A 23,674-nucleotide genomic window follows, 5' to 3' on the forward strand; every position below is an offset into this window, starting at 1 on the left:
TAAAATCTAATTCTGCATAACTTCTATTTTACTTTGCCGCTGTACCATTCCAAACACGAAAATTTTAAAATCCCTGTTTTTTATATTACTTTACACAGAAGAAATATAAACCAAACAGCATACTAATCAAATTTGAGATCAAAATATGTTCCAAATATCAATCCAAGACTAGAAGCAACCAGTGGCACCTATTACCAATTTATCCTGATATAATAAGATAGAATACTGAAAGCACAGTCAATAATACTTGAACAATATTTGAGAAAGCTGAACAATAAGATTAGCATGGAATAGTTTGAATGTATAGAAGTAAAAGCTTACACCATACAAAGGTAATAAATGAAAATTCAATACATATGAGCACCCCCTTGATAGAACGGCTTTGCAAACCTGGACTGTTCAGCTAAGGCTGTTGCAAGCTCTTTGTGCTGATGTTTAATTCTGATAGCATGGGAGTGAGTTCTCCTTTGCGGTAAAGCTTTACAGTATCTGCATCAAAACAAAGATGAAACCTAATTACTGTCACAATTAAACTCTCTCTCCTTCTTTTTTTCTTTTTCTTTTTTTTTTTTTGATAAGAATGGAAGATTTAAGAGTGAAGTGCCCAAATAATCCCGACTATTTATATGGAACTTTTAATTCCAAAGTCTATAAAAGGTTGAACTAATCCATGAACTCATTTAATATTGGTCGAAATAGTTCTTAGGGAGTAATAATTTGGCCCACAATAAAGGAGTTGGGACTAACGCACTTTTATAGACTCGGGGAGTAAAATGAACCCCTATAAGGAGCCAAGGGAGCACTTTGACACTTCTTCTTCAAGATTTAAGCATGGAGAGCTGAAACGTACAAGTAGAGATGGATTACTATAGTGGACTTCCACAGAAGTCCAACCAGTGTTAAGAAGACATTCCATTTATTTAATATGAGAGAATCTTTTCTATTATTCACATTATGTAGTGGGGCATTGTTGAAAGTGAATGAAATTTCAACAAGACAGGCCAGTTATCTAAGCAAAATAACAATTGTGACAGCTTCATAAACTTTACAATAATAAGTGCGGGAAGTGTTCATACCTGTACAACCACCAATATGCTTGCCCCCTGTTCATAGAATAAAAAAAAAAATCTTTAAAAAGATGGGCAATAATATGAACCAATATAATCTGATTTGCAGACAAGAAGATAACGTACTTAACAAAGGTGCCAGCAATTTAAGGCTTTTTCAGAGCAGGAAAGGAAAGAAAAAAAAGAGTTACTGAAGATTCAAAATTGAAGGATGCTGAGATAATCATGTGATTGATTCATCAATAAAATATATACTCTGAAAATTCATTCATTAGCAAAGCTATGAAATGAAGTGCTTCAAAATGCATCCAAGACTTCCAATTCTTTCTGCACTCCAGCATTCTCGATAGAGTTGAAATATTTCCCGGGATTTAAATATGCACACACATAAGGGTGACAAGAATAACTTCAGTTTGAAACTAGTTCCAAATTTGAGTTGGATTAGAATTGATTGAACTCAATTAAAATAAATTATGATATACATTTCCTAGCTCAAATCTCATATTTCCAGTTGATTTTGAGTTTAAACATGCCTGCCTAAAATTTATTGAATCATCTAAAAAATATTTTCAAAATATTACAGTTCTAAAAATGATAGTTAGCAAGACAACGTTGGAAGCCTGTTATGTATTTAATTGAGAGGTTCTTGGTTTGAAGTCAGGTTGAATATTTTTCCTCCCAGCACATGGCTTCTGATCATGGCCGCATAAACTTTTTAATTACAGCAATTGGATAATAAAATATAGTACCAGTATATGAGTTTGGGTTTTAGACTTTAGAGTCCTGACAAAATAGAGTGGCTACCTTCTTCTTGTTGATTACATTAAGTCATCTTCTTTGTTAGCTTCATTCTCAGCTTATCAAACACTTGTTTGCTCTCCCTTTTGAGAAATTACTATGTTCGGATGTCACAATGTAAAGTTGTGTCGATAATGAAGTGCACAGCTGTGTAATCTTGTACATCCACACATACCTCTATATGTGATGTACGGACGTAAAAAATTCTTCTCATTATGTGATGTACGGACATAAAATTCTTCTCATTATGTGATGTACGAATTTTCTCATTATGTTATGTACGGACGTAAAAATTTCTTCTCTTATCAAGGATTGAATAAACTACCAAGTATTTTCTAAATGTCTTTCAAAGTTTATCAAATCTCATAAAATTATAATGCTTAGATTCCACGAATGACACAATAATTAACACATAAGAAATAAGAATTTCTGAAATAATCAACATTAACGTAATGCAAAAAAGACTAGAGCAACAAAATAAATCTACTCATATTACACAACTAATTTAAATATGACCATCCACCAAATAAATTTCGGTGCTTCTAAAGAACAATAACGAATAGGTGCACAAAAATAAATCATTCAGTAAAGAGGTAAAATTAAAAGTAATAAAAACGCATTTATGAAAGTAAATTGACTTCTACCAACTTAGATAAGTCCTCCACGCATTGGCATCCTACACAGCCGCACAAGTTCCTAAAAACGAGAACAGTGAAGCCAAACCTGTCCTCAGATTCTTGGAGGAAATGAGCAAATAATATGGGTATAATTGTCGATCAACTTATACAAATCTTCCCTCAAAAGGTTTCTCGTATTTTAGTTTTTGACTAAAAAAACACAGCTGACTTCTAACTGCAATTTTGCTTGTCCAAGCTTCAATTATCTTCTTTTATATATGAGTGTAACGACGTATTTATTAAAAATTAAATCTAGGAACCGATTAATTTTTTGTATCAGCTAGCTTCCATCGATGATAACCTTCTTGTTGATAAGACTAGAGAAAGAGTTCAAGAAAACTTGAATTACGGAGGTTTACTTTAGAGTCTAAAGGTCTTCGTTTGAGTAGATCTAATCTTGAATACATGGAATGTACTTTTAGTAGTAGATAATCTAGTGGTGAAGTTGTAACAATGAGTGATCAAATCATTGAAAGGAGTGGACATTTGAGATATCTTCGGTCTATTGTTCAAAGTGAAGGTGATATAGATGAGGATGTTATTAGTAGAATTCAAGTTGGATGGTTGAAGTGGAGCAATACATCAGGCCTATTTTGTAATAGAAAAGAATTGCTTAGACTTGAGGGAAAATTTTAGAAGATGTTGGTGAGACTTGCAATGCTTTATGGCACATAATGTTGGTTTATAAAAGAGAAGCATAAAACTGTAAAAGAGAAGCATAAAACTGAAAGAGAAGCATAAAACTGAGTTAAGTGTTGCTGAGATGAGAATGCTTAGGTGGATGATTGGCTTTACGCTTAAGATACAAAAAACAAAATAAATATATCCGTGAAAGGATTGGTGTAGCTTCAATGGCAGAAAAGATTAGAGAGAGTTGTTTTATATGGTTTGGTCACATTAAACGTCGACCATCTTATGATCTGGTTAGGGGAGTAGATGTTTTAGATTCGACTAGTGTTAAGAAAGGCAGAGGCAGACCTAAAAAAACTTGGGCATATTGTATAAAAAATGATCTTAATTTATTAGAATTAAATGAGAATGTGACACTAAATACGACACAATGGAGGAAAAAAATTCGTGCAGCCAACCCCACTTATTAGTGGAATAAAGACTTATTGTTGTTGTACTTTCTACTAAAAAAATTTATATCTTGAAATGTCAATAAAAATACAGGCATTTTAATTTTTAATGGATAATTACCTAATGTATATTTTTTTTTCCTAGACATATTTTATGAATCTTGATTTCTTGATTTCCAACCTACACACAATAATTTCAAGCCAATTCAAAAGTGAAAGATTTTGGGTTGTGTTTGGAGTCAAAATTCTTAATGTGTGATAAAATTAGAAAACATCACGTTCAAATTTAATTGAACTTTTCTGAACTCCACTATACACACACACACACACACACACACTATATGATGGACGGTTCGTGCGCTCCGCTAGAGTTTGGAATCGCTGGCGATCGGGAGGCGATTTTGAGATGTTGACGCCGTGTCTTCCCTCTCGACGGTCGAACTCCGATGAGATCTTTCCTTTCATTTTTTGGCTTTGGCTTCTCCTTCGTTCTCGTCTTCTTTTCTCGTCTCTTTGTTCTCTCGCTGTCTATGGCGAAGACGTATGCAAGCGTCACTGCCGGGGGTTCCTCCTCCGGTATTCCTCCGAAGTTTGCGTTTCCTTCTTCTTTTCATGAATCACTTATTATTGGCAGGGAATACAACTTCATTAAGTCTCAAGGGAGAAAGGGGGTAAGTTTGCGCTTTTCCTCTCTGACACTGAAAATTCCATTCTTGCTCTGCTTGTCGTTTTCATCTTGCAGGTAAGTTCCTATATGAGCTTCCTAAATATGATTTTATGCTGAAACAATTTGAGCTCTTGAATTTATTGGGGGGTTGGAAGATTGGTGCTCTTGATAGCATGCATATTCTGATTCAGCTCTTTAACAAGGATGACTATGCTAAACTTTTTGAATGAAGAACAATACATTTTGGGGATGTTTGGATGAAAGTCCTCAAATAGACAACCAATTTTGATTCTCGGACTGAGTTGCTTGTAATACCTGTCTAGCTTCGACTTCCGGGTTTAAAGGCGCATTTGTTAAATCATGAAATTTTGTTTTCTATTGCTGCTATGTATGGTAAGTCGTTAATGCTAGATGCTCCGACTTTTAACTTAACAAGGTCTTCAATGGCTAGAATTTTGATAGAATGTGATGTTACTTTAACCCCTCCGGAGGAGGTTTGGATTAGTTCTAATCATACGGGATATTGGCAACAGGTGTTTCTTGAGAAAAATCCTCATTACTGCTTGCACTGCAGTATGTTTGGACATAATTCAACACACTGTTTTCACTTACACCCTGAATTGCGGAAAGCTACTTCTGGACGTAGATCCTCTGTTCAACAGAAATCTGTCCTTCGAACTCCTCTTATTGAAACAATTGTTGAACAAATTGCTCCCTGTTTGGAGGCAACCAGTGCTGCTCATTCTGATGAAGTAGCACACGTGGGCCCTTTGCCCTTTGAGAGAGCTGAAGAAAATGTGGAGCTTATTGCCACGCAGGAACTTGAGGCTCAGCTCCCTGGTGCTTTGGCCGAACAAATTGCGGTTCAGGATCCCCCACAACTACCTACACAACACACTACATTACCTGCTACTACTCCACCGCTTGACCCAACTACTGTGGTTGTCGTGGCTTTAGAATCTAAATGGACAATTCAGAAATATAGCAGGAAAAGAGGCAAAAGGAAATCAGAAGTTCCAAATATGACACAGTCAAATAACATTGATGTCACACATCATTCTGAGGGTGAGCACTTGCATCTTCCCCCTAGGTTTGCTAGGAGGGGGGTGTTATGGGCCAAAATGTTTAACATTCTAGTATGAAACATTAGAGGAGTGACGGACCCATACTCCTTTAATTTATGTAGGCATTTATGTAGGGTCCATAAGCCAGACATTTTTGTTCTTTTGGAGCCGTTTGTGTTAGTTCATAAAGATGATATCATTAAGAAATTCAAGGGTTACACACATTATAGTAATCAGAACAATAAAATTTTGCTTTTTTGACAAAATGATATCACTCTCAACATTATTGATGATAATCTGCAATATGTTCTAATCCATTATCAGATGGAGAATTTTAATAGTTGGGCCACTTTCATTTACGCCAGCTCTTTATTACGGGACAAACTTCTTCTTTGGCAGCAACTTACTCAAATGGGTGTTACTATTTCTGATAACTGGTTCGTTGGAGGAGATCTAAATATGATTATGTCTCATTCGGAGAGAAGGGGTGGTGCTAAAGTTGATACAAGCCTTATCAACCGTTTTTGGGAGCATATTGCGGATGCTGGCCTTTATGATTTATGTTTCTCGGGTCCCCCCTATACTTGGCAAAGGCGTTTTCTTATGCAGAGACTGGATAGATTTCTGAGAAACTCCTCTTTTATGGGCTACTATAATATTATTCATATCAAACATCTTAATCATGCTGCATCAGATCATAATCCTATTTTGCTTAGCTTGGCTTTTCATTCTAAACCTGCTCGCTATCACTTTAAATTTCTAAATGTTTGAACTTCTCATCCTATCTTTCTTAATTTTATTAAACAAGCTTGGGTCTCGCGGTGGAATGACAACCATTGGTTTATTTTATGGCAATTACATAAGAATGTGGCTTCTTACTTAAGGTGGAACTTAGATATTTTTGGCAATGTTCATTCCAGGGTGTCGAATGCCCAACAAGAGGTGGATGCACTGGAGGCACAGGTGATAGACACTCTTGACCTTGTGGCTAAGTTAGCCAAGGCTCATTATACTCTCTTGGAGGAATTCACTATTGAGAAAAACTTCCTTAGACAGAAAGCTTGTGACACTCATTTTAGAAAATAGTGACCGAAATACTAAATATTTTCACGCCACCATCAAATATCGTAGGAATATAAACGTCATTCCTGAGATTGTTACTGATGAGGGTATTGTCCTCACTGATGTCGATCAAATTGGTTAAATTGGTTCCAATGCCATGCCGCTGATTATTTTACCTCTCTTTATGCTGAGGCTCACCCGGTCACTGATAGTCTCTCGGAAATGTTTGAGGATCAGAGGGATATGGTTTCCTCCCTCTCTTTGTCTGATCCCGCCCACTGAGATGGAGATTTTCACTGCCCTCAAAGATATTAATTCCCAAAAGGCTCCTGGTCCGGACGGTTTCACTTCTATTTTTTACATTTTTTGTTGGGACATCATAAAGAAAGAGGTGGTTCTCGCGATTCAAAGTTTTTTTCAGGAAGAAGACCCTGGAAAGTATTTCTCCGCCGCTTTGATTGTTCTTTTACCTAAATCTAATGATAAAACACATTGGAAGAATTTTCGGCCCATCTCGCTCACTTATGTGGTCTCTAAAATTATTAACAAACTGATTGTGGCTCGCCTTCAGCCTCATCTTCCTTGTCTCATCTCCCCTCATCAATCGGTTTTTATAAAAGACCATGATATTTCTGACAATATTCTCTTAGCCCAGGAAATTTTGCAAGATCTCGACAAAAAATGCAGGGGTGGCAACCTTATTATCAAATTAGATATCAAGAAGGCATTTGATACTATTAATTGAGATTTCATCATTAACGTTTTGAAGGCTAGAGGTTTCAACCCCGATTTTGCACATTGACTAAAAGATGGTTGGCTAACAACTATTATTCCATACTGCTTAATGATAATTCTTACGGCTTTTTCTCTGCTTGTAGAGACATAAAACAGGGGGACCCTCTCTCTCCTATTATTTCCATTTTAGTCTTCGATTACCTATCCAAGATGCTCAATCATTTACAGTTGTTACACCCTCACACACAGTTTTCCCATAAGGCCAAAATGATGGTTTCTCACATTGCTTAGGCTGATGATGTTATTATCTTTGCTAATGCCTCTAAACTTGCTTTAAAACAATTATTGGGGCTCCTTAAGGATTTCCAAAATTGTTCTGGACTCCTCTTTAATTGTGACAAGTGTCAGATGTATTTTGGCAAGTATGTTAAGCAACATCTTATTCATTTGGGAGTTGATTATAAAGGTTACCATTATGCCTCTCTTCCTCTTAAATATCTTGGGGTAAACTTGATTAGGGGAAGGAGAAAACAAATTCATATGGATGATGTTATTGATAAAATCAAACGCAAAATCAACGGTTGGAGAAATGTTTTCCTTTCTACTGGGGGAAGGATATCTTTGCTATCTAGTGTGCTACAGAGTATTCTTGTATATGCTTTGCAGGTGTTTAATAAAAAAAAAAAAGTGCTATCAATGTTATGGAGAGACTCTTTAATAAATTCCTTTGGGTGCGGAATGGTGCTAAGAAAGGATTTGGGCCACTTGGCAAAGGGTCTGTAAGCTTAAGAAAGCTGGCGGTTTTGGCTTTAAAGATTTGAAACATACGGTGTAAATAAATCTTTGCAAACTTTGGTTTAAATTTAAAATGGGTTCATCTCTATGACCTTCTTTTATGCATCAGAAATATTGTTCTTCAGCTCACCCTTCCCAGGTTTTGTGGAAGGTTGGCGATTCCCGTATCTGGAAAGCTGTTGTTAATGTTAGATCTACTGCTAATGAGTTCATGTTTTGGGACATTGGTGACAGTAACATCTCTTTTTGGAATGATAATTGGGGTTTGTCTTATCTCTCTGAATATTCTCACCCTCTCCATACTAATACCTCATCGGTTTCATATTTCTTTTTTCAAGATGGCTTGGATTTCTCCAAATTATGTTCCATTGTGAGAGAGCAAAATGCTAAACATATTATAACTATTCCTATTACCCCTTCCCGCAGAGATTTCCCTGTGTGGAAGAGGATCAATTCTCAATCGGTTTGCAAGTTAATTTATGGCACTTTACACTCACATCGGGATTGGCTTTGGAGAAAATGGATTTGGCACAAACTTTTTTAACTCACAAACTTTTAACTCCCTCTATATCCTTTTTTCTCTGGCGTTCTCTCTTTTTTACTACCTATTGATGACATTCTTAAGTTGAAAGGCCTTAAATTGGCTCCGCGATGTCCTATGTGCAAAGTTGCGGAGGAAGATTTGAGACACATATTTTTTTAATGTGCTTTCTCTTTAAATGTTTGGAACATTTTGGGTATACATTTCGGTATCCCCTGGATTCATACGGGCATCTTAACTAATTATTTGTGGCAATGGAAAGTTTTTGATGATAGGGGGTTTCCCCTTCCTTTACTGGTCCTATGGTTTATTTGGACCTCGAGAAACAACTTTAAAAACAATTCCTCTCCTCCTACTACTTCTATGACTGTTTCTTATGTGTTGGTCTATTATACCAAGGCACTAAGGGTCTGTTCCAATGGTGTTTCAAATTTTAAGCCCCCCCGTTTAATTAGATGGGCTCCCCCTTCTTCTGGCTCTGTTAAAGTGAATGTAGATGGGTGTTGGAATCAATTATATGCGGCAGTTGGGGGCATTTTTCGAAATTATGAGGGTAAGTGTTTATGTTACTTTACCTCTCCTGTTGCTGCTGACAACTCCTTAGCCACGGAATGTTGGGGGGTTTTTCTGGCTTTAATGGTGGCAAGTGCTTTCAATTTTCATACATTCGAGGTGGAGACCGATTCTAAAATGCTCTATGATATACTTTTGGGTATCTCTCCTCCATTTTGGGATATTATTTGCATTTTTAAACGTATTTCAGCATAATTGCTGAAAGACACTTGGAAGTAAATTGGAAATTCATTCATAGAGAGGGCAACGCCCCTGTTGATTGGTTAGTCAGGCATGCAAGGGAGACGTGCTACGTTGGTATATATCCTCCTGCTCCTCTCAGACGTCTCCTCACTGGGGACAATTTGAATCTGCCATATGTTAGATTTTAATCAGTTGAGCTGCTCGGCTTTATCGTTGGGGCTTTCTTTTCTGTATGGTGGTTTGGTTTCCACCTTTCTTCTAGCGGGCTTTTTATTTTTCTTGGTAGGTTTTTTGATTTGCATCATTCCTGGCTTTGCCTCCTTGGTTCCTGCTCTCACTGTTCCTGTTGGTCCCCTGGTGTCTGGTTCCTCTGCTCTGTTGTCCGACATTCCAAATGGCATTGCTGCTCGCTGGAGTGTTTCCAGAGGATTACGACTTACCTGCTGACATTTTTGTGGATTTTCTTTCTCCTTTACTGTTATTAATACACGGACACAGGTTTACTTATTTTTGGGTTTTGTTCTTTTGGTTTGGGTATACCTGTATTTTTTATGTTTACATTTGCGTGAGTTGTACTGTGGGAGGAGGAACCCCTAGGGGTGTGTTAAATATATTTTTTGTTTTCATAGATGGAGATCCTCCCCCCTCCAAATTTTGTACCTTTTTTGTAGGGAGTCACTGTTGCTCCCCCCCCCTAAAGTTTATTATTTTTACAAGTGAAATGCATGGATAAAACTAAATTATTAAATATGCTCTATAAGGCATCCAATCGTATCTTTTTTTACATAAGTGGATAAATAGTTTACTTTTTACAAAAATAAGAAACTTTAAACATAACGATTTTCAATTAGCACCATTGTGATATTGAGAATGAAAGTTTAATACATTAAAGTGACAGAACCAAAATAAAATCAAGAGAGGTTCTCCTCCCAAATACTTTGTATACCAAAGTTATTATTATTATATTTTTTTTTTCTGCTAGCTGGAACCTACTCGAACTCCTTTCATCATGATTCCACCAACTTGGGCTTATTAAGGATGAAATACAAAATATTATAAGGGAAGGCTATCTTTTGCAATTTACAAAAAGGAATCCTTTTTCTGCTAGTTGGAGTTTATTTGGACTCCTTGAGTTCCGATTTGTCTGTGACATTTACTCCTCTTTTACTACTCATTTTGGTTTAAAGAATATCACCTCTGAAATACCTTCATTGCAGCCGCAGTCCTATCCACAAAGCAAACCCATCATGATGTTGATCTTACGCGATGCTAGTTTCCATTGTTTTTCCATCTACCATTACTCTCCATCAAACACCATGACTGAAGGCCTAGTTCACCATGTTAAGCTTTTCACCAATATCATGTTGCAACCAGTAGTTTGCTGCTATTTGCACTACATCTCTGCTTTCTTTGAAATCGTCATGCTCAAAAAGATATTGAGATGGTGACTATCTTCTCCAATGGCAATTTCGTCATCATCCATTGCCAAGCGATCAAATAAGTTTTAGTGCATCTCTCCACCTCCTCTCTGCCCTGCCAACGGGATTTTGTTATAATCCGACATTAACATGCGGAGGTAGACGTTAGGTTTCCAGGCTGCTTCGCAAGTGCACAATCCCTCATTGTGTTACATTTTATCCTAAACACTCGAAAGAAATCCGAAACTAAAGCTTGTATGGTTGTATGCGAGCAGAGCTCAAGCAAGTCTGCAGCAAGTCGAGATGCAATTGAACAGGTCTGAGTTCAAGCACGAACACATTTCTAACTTTCAAAAAGAAAAACCTGTCATGTCGCATTGGTTGAAGACAAGTGCCATAATATAAGCAAATAGGAAGAATAAACGTGAGGACAATGAGAACGAGAATTTCCTAATATATTGGAAACAATAAAATCAAAATTTCAATCTAGCTATTTCTATATGAAAAGACTCCCCTTCAAACTGGAGCATATATATTAAAAAGTTCCTTCTTATTACAGGATTTTAAACATAAAAAAAGTTCTCAAAACCTTAGTAAATATGTCTAGTAATCATATTTCACAACAGATTTGTGAAGCAATAATCCATTTTGACAACATAGCATCTCTTGTGAAGTGACAATCCACTTCAATATGGTTGATTGTTTCATGAAATATAGGATTACTTGAATTGTAGATAGATGTGTAATTGTTACAATAAAGAATTGTGTTACAGAAGCTAAATTCTTATATTAGAGTTTTAATCTACATCTAAGAAGTCATAATCCATTTAGCTTTAAGGGTATTTTTGGCTGCAACATGTTTCTCACTTCTCCAACACACAAGATTTTCAACCACAAAGATATAGTATCTTGAAGTAGAATTCTAATCATCAATAGATCTAGTATAGCCAACTTCATAATAACCTTTAATTCTTAGAGAATATGTTTTTAATAGCTTAAACCTTCTGTTAAAGTTTGATGTATTTTAAGTTTTTAAGCATCATTTCCACGTTTCTTCTTTGGATTTTGCATATGCTTGACTAAATCAGATCAAGTGAGAGTCAAATAAATAAGCATGTCAATAAGATGTCAATAACAAAGAAGCAACATTACAGCTTTCATCATCATCAGATGATTGCAGAGTATACAGAAGGGGAGTCTGCAAGCTGGAATGTAAAAGGGATCAATTTCTTCAAAAAGGTCTATAACAAATTTCTATTGAGAGAGAGAAACACCGCCCTTGCTATATGCAAACTTGGTGCGAAGAAAGTTTTTTCAAAACCCCAGCTACTTAGTAACAAAATTTCTAAACATATTGTTGTGTTCATAAATATTGAAAGCAACATTTCAAGTAAGAAGAATATCATCAGCATACATAACTAGGATTATAGTGTAAAATGAACAATGGTGGATTAAGATAGAATGATTCATTATGATGCCCCAAAAAATCAATATCAATGAAAACCTTGTAAACTTTGTCTAACCAAGCATGGGGACTTTTCTTCAGCCAAAAAATATAACATTTTGAAGTTTGCAAATTTTATTCCCTCCTAATGCAACAAATGCTAAATGTTGATCCATGTAAATATGTAAATAGGTTCAAAGAGATCCCCCTATAAATAAAATCATCATTGACATCCATTTCAAACAAGGCCAATTCTTGATTAAAGGCAACTGAGAGAAGAAAGAGAACAAAACTTAGCTGAGCAGCTAGAGAAAATCTTTCATAGTTGATGTCATACCTATGTATGATTTTTGGCCACCAATAGAGAGTTTATGATAAAGAATCAAAAGTATGAAAGGATCTATTGCCATGAACCTATATATAATTTTTGGCCGTCAATTGAGAATTTATGATCAAGAATCAAAAATATGAAATGGGATTAATGCCTAACAAGGGGTGTAATGATCAAGAAGAACCCCATTTCAATATTGAAAGTATGTTTCTAGTTTCAATTAAGCAAAGCTTCTTGACAAGACCTAGGAATAGAAACATTAGATAGAGGCAAGTCAAACAGAAAAAAGGAAAATAGCATGTGTTATTGTCTATAGCATAGCATAGTGCGCCTTTACCCTATTTACATGATAAGGTAGAAGAAAGCATAATAACATGTTTCATTTGTGTGTTGTCGTACAGAGCATATATGACGCACACTATATTTTTTTTTAGTTTATCTCTTCTTATTTTTTAGTTTATTAATTAATTTAAATTACTTGTATGAATAAGAAAAATTAGTAGAAGGTTATTTATAACATAATAGGAGAGCTTTTGTTGCTAAGTTCAGCTCTCATACAAAGACATTTGTTTTAACGTCTTATGCTAATCTATTGGGAAGAATCTATAGATGGACTATATGATTATCTATGATTAAATTTTTTATTTTGCGATGAGAGATAAAGTTTTGCCTTGTTGATGCATTGATTAAGCATCTCTACCTATAAATTGAGCTCATTATATGTTTCTCTCATGTTGTAAAATTTAATATAATTGAAGATAGAATTATAGCTCTAAAGATTATTGTTGATACTAAGATTCTTAATGTTATAAGTGTTTATGCTTCTCAATTAAGTTTGAATATATGTTCAAATAAAAATTTCAGAATGACATAAAAGAATTAATACAAAGGAAGCCTTTTGAAGAAAAAAAAATTATTGGAGAATATTTAAATGAATATGTTGATAGAGTGATAAAAGATTTTAAAAGTATTTATGGTGAATAAGATTTTAGAGTGACTAATAAAAAAAGTAGCAATATTGAATTGTGTTTTAGCATATGATTATACTATTCTTAATATTTTATTAAAAAAAACTATGAGTATATTAAAACTTATAAGAATGGATCTAATAAACTATAAATTGATTATTTTCTTATGAGAAAAATAAATCGTCGAGATAGTAAAAATTGTAAAGTTATTTCAAGTGAAAACTTAAGTAACAAATATTGATTATTAGTTTTAGATTTTAAGAAGAAGAGTTGGAAGATAAAATACAATAAAACATTCTCATAAAATTTGATGGAGGCACTTAAAAAATAAATAAATTTATTTTTATCAGCAAATTTTAAGTATCTTAAAATTTGAAATGTTCATGAAGATGCTAATACTACGCGAGACAAAATAATGAGTACCATTAAGTAAATTACAAAAAATGTGCTTGAAAAATTAAAAGAAAAAGCTCTTATGAATAAAAATAGTTGCTAGAGAAATAATAATGTGCAAAAAAAGTATAAAAAATACGAAAATTTTTTATAAAAAAATTAATTATATATAAAAGCTTGGAGAGTTCAAAAAAATTAAAGTGGCTCGTAGAGAGTCTAAAAGAACAATTTGTGATGCTAAGAATTTTACTTTGAGTGATCTTTATAATATATTAGATTCTAAATAGGGTATAATATATATGTACGAACTATTCAAGCAAACATATAAAAAAAGTAAAGATTTAGTTAAAGTAAAGTGAATTAGAGATGAAAAAAAAAAATACATCACCTAGATGAGAATATTCAACATAAGTGGGTGATATATTTTGATAAATTTTTTCAATAAAATTTGTAAAAATATGATTAAAATTAGTGATTTTAATATCATAAATAATAAAAAATTTTTATTTTTATTGTCTCATTAGTAAAATGACAGTTAAAGAGGAAAATGAAGATATAAAAAAGCAGTAGAACCTAATGGTATTACGGTAGAAGAGTAAAAATGTTTACGAGATCTAAGAATTTTTTTACTTATTAAACTTTTTCAATATTATTTTAAAAACTAAAAAAGATGCCTGACGAGTGGACAAAGAGTGTATTCATTTATATTTTTAAGAACGAAGGGGATGCATAGGAGAGAGTAAATTATAGAGGAATTAGGTTAAAATGTCATACATAAAGTTATAAAAAAGAGTGATTGAACATAGATCACGACGTGATACAAAAATTTCCCAAAATCAATTTAAATTTATGCCAGGCAAATCTACAATGAAAGTTATATATTTATTGAGTTTGAAATAGAAGTACAAAGAGAGTAAGGATGATCTACATATGATTTTTTGTTGACTTAGTAAAAGCTTATGTTATGGTTGCAAGAAAAGTATTTTAGAGAGTTCTAGAAAAGAATGGTCTTGATATTGCTTACTCAAATCATTAAAGATATGTATAGTAGATTTGTTATATTCGGACACAAGGAGGATCGACCTAGTATTTTTTTTATTTCAATTGAATTACATCAGAGACCAACTTTAAGCCCATATCTTCTTGTTTAAGTTACGGATGTGCCTTTACAGGAAATTTACAAGAAAATATACCTCAGTGTATTTTTAACTAATGATGCCTTCTTGTGGATAAGACTAGCGAGAGTTCAGAAAAAATGTAAATTATGGAGGTCAATTTTGAGTCTTAGGGCTTTCGTTTGGGCAGTCTAAAATTGAATAAATAGAATGTAATTTTAATAGTAGTAAATCTAGTGGTGGGTTTGCAATAATGGGTGATCAAGTCATTAAAAAGGAGTGAATATTGTAGATACCTTGAGTCTATAATTCAAAATGACGGTGATAGATTGAGATTTTTAGTAGAATAAAAGTTGGATGGTTGAAGTGGACGAATGCATTAGGCCTATTGTGTGATGAAAAATTCCCTTTAAACTTGTAGGAAAATTTCATAAGATGCTGGTGAGACTTACAATGCTTTATGGCGTAGAATGTTGGCCTATAACACAGAAGCAAAAAATAAAGTCAAGTGTTGCTGAGATGAGAATGCCCATGTGGTTGAGTGGTTTTAGACTTAGAGACAAAATGCGAAATGAATATATCCGTGAAAAGGATGGAGTAGCTCCAATGGCAATAAAGATTAGAGAGAGCACCTTAGATGGTTTGGCTACATTAAACGTCAAACATTTGATGATCCAATTAGAAGAGTCGATATTTCATGTAAAGAAAAATAGAGGTGAACCTAAAAAGACTTGGGCATGTTGTATAAAAAATGATCTTAATTTATTAGACTTAAATGAAAATATGACACTCAATAGGACACAATGGAGAAAAGAATTCATCTAGCCGACCCCACATAATGGGATAAAAACTTGTTGTTGCGCTCTCTATCAGTCTTACTATATCATCATTTCTGTTCAATTTTTATGAGTCAAATAAAAATATATTAAACTCCTAAAGCTTTTCTCTACCTAAAATGACTTACCACTTCTTACACTTTGTCTTGTTCTCTAAATTGTGAATATGAGAACCTAGAAAATAATTTAAAAAGAATAAATATAATCAAATAAAATAAATAAACTACTATATATCCTTTTCAAGGATTAGCATATTTTATGTTCAGATATTATTTAATTATGATTGTTAAACGGTTTATCTATCCAACTTATCCCTCCCTTTAAACTATATTCATGATTTAATATTAATGAGTTTTGTTGAATGCTTGACAAAAACTATTAAAGCAGAACTCTTAAGTGCATGAACTAAGAGTTCTGAAGATCAAGTTGATATTCGAGATTTAAGATAGGCAGAGTTTCAATTAATTTATTCAAGCAAACTTATTCAAATTGAAACCATTTCATGCTCTAACTTCTTGATCTCATCATCCTCATAATTGATTAGTCTTCAATAAAATTGCATAGTTTAATAAACTCCTATAATATCATTGTAAAATTTATATTTAATAATCCTTGGAGCACATATTTAGTCTCTTAAAATCAAAGATTATGTTTCACTAATATCACATTGATAGTGATCTTTCATTATTATTATTTATTTATTTATACTATTATATTATTAAATTTAACATAAATTATTCATGATTTTTTTTAATATTTCACACTATTTCTTAAAAAGTACGTAACAAGTTATGCACTAGGACTCAATTAGAACTTTGTACAATGGTGCACACTTTGTTATTGTCAAGTATTAAAAGATGCAGAGGAGTGTAGTGGTTGGTTAATATAATAATGAATATCTTCCAAGAAGCAATTGAAAAACGTTGATCTAATTGGTCAAAGTGCAAGTGGTAGATGAGCACTTCTGAAGGAGGCAAAGGAGACTAACAAGCATAGACCTATAAGAGAAGGGCAAGCACTACAACAATAGGTGGGACATTAAGAGATGTGTAAGGGGATGAAGGAGCATAGTAAAGGGATTGATTTTAACATCAATAACCATTCTGAGTACGAAAATAGGTAAAAAAAAGAATACAATTTATGGCACAAGATAAGAGTTTATCATGTTCTGAATGAAGAGTGAATAAAAACAACATGGTTAAAACTCCGAAATAAGACAAAAAAAAAATTAAAAGGGGAGAAGCACCAATTAGAATAGACGACAACACAAGATTGAGTAAATAGCTGTAAAAATGACACCTCTCCAAAACTAAAGTGGAACATGTACATGCATTGAGGCAGCAGAAACAATAAGAAAGTGACACCTATTTATTGGGATTTATAGGGACACAATGATTGATGTATAATAACATTGTCAGCACAAAAAGAGTGTAAGAAGAACTGCATGTAATTCAAAGCATCATCTATACACAGAATTTCAACTTAAGCAGAAAACTCAACGTTCACTCTATAAAATTTCTTTAACATATAGAATTTTCGGCGGCACTCACCGGTGTAATCAATAATAAAAGAAACAATATATCAAAAAACCCAAATTAGTGATACAATAATTGGTCCCTACATATCCGAATGTAACAAGTCAAAAATGCACCCTTGCAAGAGGTTGCACAGGAGAAGACACAATGGTGTTTACTACATTCTCAAGCTTCACATTCAAATTAGGAAAAAAAGATGGAGCATTAGTGAAACTCCAAAGACGGTGAGGGGATGGTGACCTAAACGTCAATGCTAACAATAAGGTGAAAAAGCAGAGTCGGGCAAGATAATGGAAGTAGAATCAGTGTGATAGCAGGAACCTCCAACTCATCATCTTGTTAAGATTTTGAAAAACATAATGAGATGAATAAAAAGTTAAAGAATAGTTATGAGAATTAGTAAGATAATGAATGTACATAAAGTTTATACAAACTTGTGAAATGTATAAAAAAATTGTCAAAACCAAGGAGGTATGGATACATAATTTTGTAGAGAAGGAAGACGAAGAACTAGTAACAACAACGACAAAGAGAGATGTCATGATAAATAATGAAAATAATTATCTGAAACTTGCTAAATGGGAACCATCAGAATCTATAATCTAAGGCATACTAAAACACAAGCTTCCATAATCAAGCTAAAACAACATATATGAGAAAAAATGAAAATATATATGAGGATATTAGCTCTAAAATTAAGGATGAGAGCTTAAAATGGAGAAATCACCATTAAGTATCATGTGGTTAAAAATTATCATGAAGGCTTAAAAAGTAAGTTTAATAAAACTACATTAGGCCAATTATACCAAGTCCTACGTAACAAAACTAGAAAGGATAAAATGAAGAATTCTTATATATTAGGGAAATGGTGAGACTAACATTTATTAAATATAAATGAATGATATATTTATATGGTTTGGACATGTACAACTAAGGGTAGAATATACATTCATAAAACAGGTAGATAAAATTAACATCAATATGTAAGGAAGTAGGAGAAATTGACTATAAGATATTGTAAAAAATAATTTGCATATAACCGCTTTTAGACCTCATGTAGCACAACAGAAATAATTGACAAAAGATGATTCATAAACTTGGCCATAAATAGTTGGAAAAATCTAAATGAAAATAATCATGATGAGTTTAATCCACAAACTATCAGAAAAAAAAGTTAAAAAAGACGAACTAAAATGGATAAAGACAGAAAATATAAGTAGTAAATAAATGATGAAATTTGGCATGCATATTTGCAAAAATTGCAATATATATATATATATATATATAGTCTTTTCATATATATATATAATTTTACAAAGTGTGGGTAACTTAAGAAACTATTCTAGATTGATTTTATTAAATGAAGATATATAATAATACAATGTACATTTGAAATAAAAGTGCAATAAAAATATAAAATAATACTTTATCAAATGCAAACAGAAGTTTCAAACACATAGTTTGTGACACTCCAAGAAAAAATAATGCTACATACCGATAAAGACGTTTGGAACAGTAAATTGTCCTGTGAGTCTTTCCAAGACTTTTTGTAGTTGTGGACCTTGAGGACCTAAGCAATAAGAAATGACTGTTAGTTTGCTTATGGACATAAACGAGAATACATCCTTCAAGCATGATTTCATGAGTTTATAGAATTACAAGAAGAATTGTCAAGTTTGCTTCCATGAATTTGATATCATATGAAGCCACAAACTAAGTTCAATGCAGAAGCTTTAGTGAAAGTTTTTCTAATAGGACTGCTTCTTGTTGGTTGGCGGTAAATGAAATTGATGGAAACATGAGCTCTAGTGATTAACATAACCAAGAAATTAAGTTGCATGAAAATGCTAATGTAAATGTTTGCCTAACATTGTATTTGATAGGTTGATAAGAAGTTGCATTTCTTCTCATTAAAAGAGTTAGACGTACATTATGGTGGATGGGGTTACAAAGCAAATCTTTGGGACAAAAACATATTAGAAGTGAGAGAGAAATGAGTATAGATTCATAATTCATGTCATGCCACAACAAATATAGAATTCTTCTTGATAAATTATTGACCCCATGAGTCAATGCAACTCATTTGTAATTCATTATTGATTTTATAATAAAAATTCTTACATAGTATAATCTAATAATTTGATTAGCATTTATAAAAGTAAATATGATGATGATGTCGGCATCTATTAGACTAACTTGGAGCTTTAGGGGCCGTTTGATTTGCTGAAAATGAAATGCAATGTAAAAAAATTACAGAATTACAATGTATTTTAAATACTTTAGAGTCGTTCAGTTCATTATAAATTAAATATAGGACCTTATATTTTTTTTAGTTTGAAGTAGATTGAAAACAATATATTTCAAAATATATTTTTTGTCTAGCAAGCGCGGCGAGCGGCCAGCTACTGGAGGCTGGCAGCGAGAGGCGGGCGACAACGCGTGGCCAGTGGCGTCGACATTTGCGGCATTGGACGAGCAACCGATGCCTAGAGGTCGCGCTGTGACAGACGTTGGGTGGCAGGCGTCAGAAGGTGGGGGCGGGCGAGCGGGAGGCTGCTTAGGCGGCGAGCAACTGGTGGCGGCGGCAACCGCTAAGACAAGCGGGGATGCTGATAGCTGGGGAGGGGCAGTGGCTCCAACATGAGGGGGAGGCAACGACGGTTGTGGGCAGCAACGACAGGCGGGGCAGCGACTTGCCAAGAATATTTTATATTTCAATAAACGGTGCAAGTTAAATTTCGCCAAATGTAAAATTCTAAATTCAGTCAAAATGAACTACGGTGTAAACTTCAAATTCATTCATACTTTACATTGCATTTATAATTCATCATACCAAACACATAATTTTCTCAAATTCTTGCAAAAAAATTACAAAACATCACAAATTCACTCAACCAAACGACTCCTTAAACATTTGAAGATGAAATAAAGACGATTATTCATCAAAACTCAAGTGTTATACTCTTCAAGTTCAATTTAGTGTAGTTTGTAGGTTTAGATTATTCATTTTAAATTGATTAACATTAACAAAGGATTTGATGAGTTAGCTAATTATGCTTGTTTTATGCTAGTTCTGATTACTTTGCTAATTATGTTATTATGTACTTAATTAAAATTATATTACAACCATATCATTAAGTATTTATTTATCCACTCATTTATTTTAAAAAATTTCTTTCATAAATGTCCCATTTAATGATTTAAATTATTAAATATGACTTTGTACATTAATTATTGATTAATTCTATTAGTTACTTAACTATATATATATATATATATATATATATATATATAAAATATATAATCTTAATTTTATTCCAATGGATTCAATGAGTTGTTTACATATAATTTCATATATGACATCATAAATATGCATTTAAAAATCATTAGATCGAGGTAGAAATAAAAACTCACTTAAAACAAAACTACCACTGAATGACTAGTTTTCGGAACCATTTCAAAATGAATATTCTTCATTCATCTCCTGAATATATAAGATATTCTAATGAATTAAAAATTGATCATTTTTTCTCAAAATCAAAGGAAAAAAATACAGAGAAAACGTGTGCTTAAAAAGCTTATCATCTCAAAGAATAATTAAAGTGTTCATAAAGAAGAAAAACTCCTTGATTCCTCTACTTGAGGCAAGAAAATTTGCAAATGAATTGGAGGAAAGAAAATTTGTAAGTGACTTCTATTATATATTTTGCAATCATTTTTTTATAAAGATAGAATTGTTCTTGAAATTTTAATAATGACTTTAATCACTTCTAAACTCTTGGGAGACCTTCGAAGAAGGTATTCCTTGTTTTGCAAATTATTGGCTTCTAGAGGTACATTTATCCATAATCAGGGTGAGGTCTTTTCCTCTTGAAGAAAGAGGGGATGAAAATTTCTCCTCCAACTTGCAAACAAAGGAGTTATCATAGTGAAATCCTAAGCAAGGGGAGCTTTGGTATAAATGTAGACCAAGTTTTGTTGAACCATATAAATATCATACTCTTAATTCTTTGATGCAGTAAAGTTATCTTTATATTATCATAATCACACTTAGTATTATATTATTACCATTATCATTGTATTTTTTTTGTAATCAGTAGGATCTTCTGTTTGTTTATATGATGACCCTTAGATTAAGTGTGCTTGTACTTATGAGATCGAATTATCTTTACACTTATGATCTAAATTGCTTAATATCTTCACATACAGAGATTGTTATGTGTGATATTTATCATTTTATTTAGGGCTTGATCACTCGCCTGCCAACACTATCATATATTTTTTTACCTCTGTATGCATTATTTTCTTATTAGTATGTGCTTGTTTACATTGACTTTTTTATGTTCAACTGTTCATAAATTTTTTAGTATTATTATTTTTATTTTCTTGCATTATGTCTCCTGTTCTCAATATACAAGATTGGATTGTTAGAAATTTAAAAAAAAATCTCCCCTATTAATTAAAATAAATAACATAAAAAATAAAAAGATCATTCAGTAATAATTGTGATAATCACTCTTTTGCCGGTTGGCTTCAATCCTTTCTAGATGTCTCAAGCTATAACTGCAGCGTGTAGAGTAATTTCAAAATTAACATCATAGGCCAACGATGCACTAAATTCATTAAAGGATGCACTACATATTATGCATAAATCCTACCAAATAAGATATTATTCAGATGATGTCAAATAAGTTAAGATTAGACAGAAAACACTACACTAGACTGCAATCAAAAGTCCAGAGTTTTGATAATGATGTTTAAGCTTTTAGTCCAAACCCTGGGAATTATCACAGGTTGTCACAAATAGATAAAAACAACATTGAAATTTATAGACAAAGTATCCAACAAAAGTCTATGGTGGCGGCTTTCTACTATCATTGCAACAGTCATTAACATGGTACCATGGAACTAAGCATAGATCACAGTTTTGACCTATACTTTGGTAAACATAAGCAAAGAAACGACTGAAGAATTCCAAAGTATGAAGTTTTGAGATTCGAGAAAGAACTCAAAAAAATTTCCTCGCATCTGCCGCCTTCACACAAGATCAATATTTCCGATCTTGAAATGGTTCAGCAAGCCATGTCGGGATTTTCAAAGATTTTGAACACCAGCAAAAACAAGTTTCCTTAGGTCCAAAGCGCAATAAGCAGTAGTCAATTTAAACGAGACAAACTTTTCTTGTAAAGATCAGCTGATGAAAACGAGAAAAAAGCAACCGAACACACAGACACACACGCACACACTTCCAAAGAAGACAGAAGACATGAATAATTACCTAACTGGTCAAGCTCGATGACGAGGGCATCCACTCCAATTCGCTTGAATAACGCCTTTACTTCCATCGAGTACCTACATGTCACAAAAAGGCACTGTAGTAAAAATAAATGGAAACAAACCAGCTTAATTTTGAAATAGGGTATCACGTGACTCACGAACACCACGTCTTAGAGTAGATGACCACCGGATTCTCCGCCACCGTCTTCTTCACCGTCTCCTCAAGCCGGGCCCCGAAGGAGGAAGAATACGAGGGCGAGGAGGAAAAGGAAAAGGACATTGATCGGACTTCGATGACTCTGTCGCTTTCTTCCCTGTCAACTCTCTTTCTGCTTCGGTGGATGCCGGATGGGCGCAGGAGAAGGGGCGGCGAGAGGGCCGTAAGAGAGGCTAGCCGATGGTAATGCGCACGATTGGCTTTAGGACACAGAGGGACGCTAGCTCTCAGTATGTTTGAGCTCGTCGCCATGGCTGCGCACTCCTCCGGCTACCTGAAAGCAGAGGGGGATAGTACAGGCAGTTGCTTCGCGTTTATCGGGATCGGATCGGTGAGTTGGTCCGGCGTAGGAGCTTCACACAATCGTGTCCTGTCACGTTGCTCTTCCCATGCGAAACTCTAATTTTGGATTGGAGCATTTACATTCATACCACACAATCTTTATGAATTTATTTAATATATATTACTTAAATTTTTAATCTATCTTAAAAAATATCACTTACTAATTTTTTAAAAGTGAATTATATTTTTGCATGCAAGACAAACACAATGAAACTTAAATTTGTTCAATCCAAATCAGAACAAGCATAAATCAAACCATTTAACCATTTTTAGAAGCTTTGGCTTGTTAATTGAAATGTCATAAGGATCTCAAATGTAACAAGCTTATAATTGAATCTAGCGTATCGATGTGACTGATACGTCACCAACAAATTTTCATCAGCCAGCACGAATCTCAGTGCAATGTTTTGAACAAGAAACATTCAAACTTACTTTGATTAAGAGTCAACTTTGATTAAGAGTCATTCGGAGCTCCGATTTCAACAAACTTATAGTCAAACTGATCGGCTCGATGAGACGGACCTAATGATGTAAAATTCAGTCTGATCCGAGTCAAA

At 33.6% G+C, this 23,674-nt stretch overlaps 1 protein-coding gene across 4 annotated transcripts; it reads right to left on the reverse strand.

Annotated features, from left to right (window-relative positions):
- Positions 1 to 169: 169 nt before the first annotated feature.
- LOC110020799 (monothiol glutaredoxin-S10-like) lies at positions 170 to 23,119 on the reverse strand. 4 transcript variants are annotated; one of them, XM_020719039.1, is made up of 6 exons: positions 22,717 to 23,119; positions 22,565 to 22,633; positions 18,777 to 18,851; positions 1,077 to 1,103; positions 752 to 839; positions 408 to 489 (listed from the first exon to the last, which is right to left on the reverse strand). In XM_020719039.1, exons 1-5 carry the CDS (start codon positions 23,025 to 23,027, stop codon positions 782 to 784), a joined length of 540 nt encoding a protein of 179 aa, XP_020574698.1. In that variant the 5' UTR covers positions 23,028 to 23,119; the 3' UTR covers positions 408 to 489; positions 752 to 781. The 4 variants fall into 4 exon arrangements, with proteins under 4 accessions (XP_020574696.1, XP_020574697.1, XP_020574698.1 ...); XM_020719037.1 differs by lacking the exon at positions 752 to 839 and having other exon boundaries at positions 170 to 489; positions 22,717 to 23,105; XM_020719038.1 differs by lacking the exon at positions 752 to 839 and having other exon boundaries at positions 190 to 489; positions 22,560 to 22,633; positions 22,717 to 23,088.
- Positions 23,120 to 23,674: the final 555 nt, after the last annotated feature.

Source organism: Phalaenopsis equestris, unplaced genomic scaffold (genome assembly GCF_001263595.1).
Source record: "Phalaenopsis equestris unplaced genomic scaffold, ASM126359v1 Scaffold000107, whole genome shotgun sequence".
In the NCBI taxonomy this organism is placed as follows: Eukaryota; Viridiplantae; Streptophyta; class Magnoliopsida; order Asparagales; family Orchidaceae; genus Phalaenopsis; species Phalaenopsis equestris.

Coding starts and splice junctions, on each gene's coding strand:
- LOC110020799 (XM_020719037.1), bottom strand. CDS start 23,027: ATGGCGACGAGCTCAAACATACTGAGAGCTAGCGTCCCTCTGTGTCCT. Junction 18,852..22,564: donor CTCGTCATCGAGCTTGACCA/GTTAGGTAATTA, acceptor CTTATTGCTTAG/GTCCTCAAGGTCCACAACTA. Junction 490..1,076: donor GCATATTGGTGGTTGTACAG/GTATGAACACTT, acceptor GTTTTGATGCAG/ATACTGTAAAGCTTTACCGC.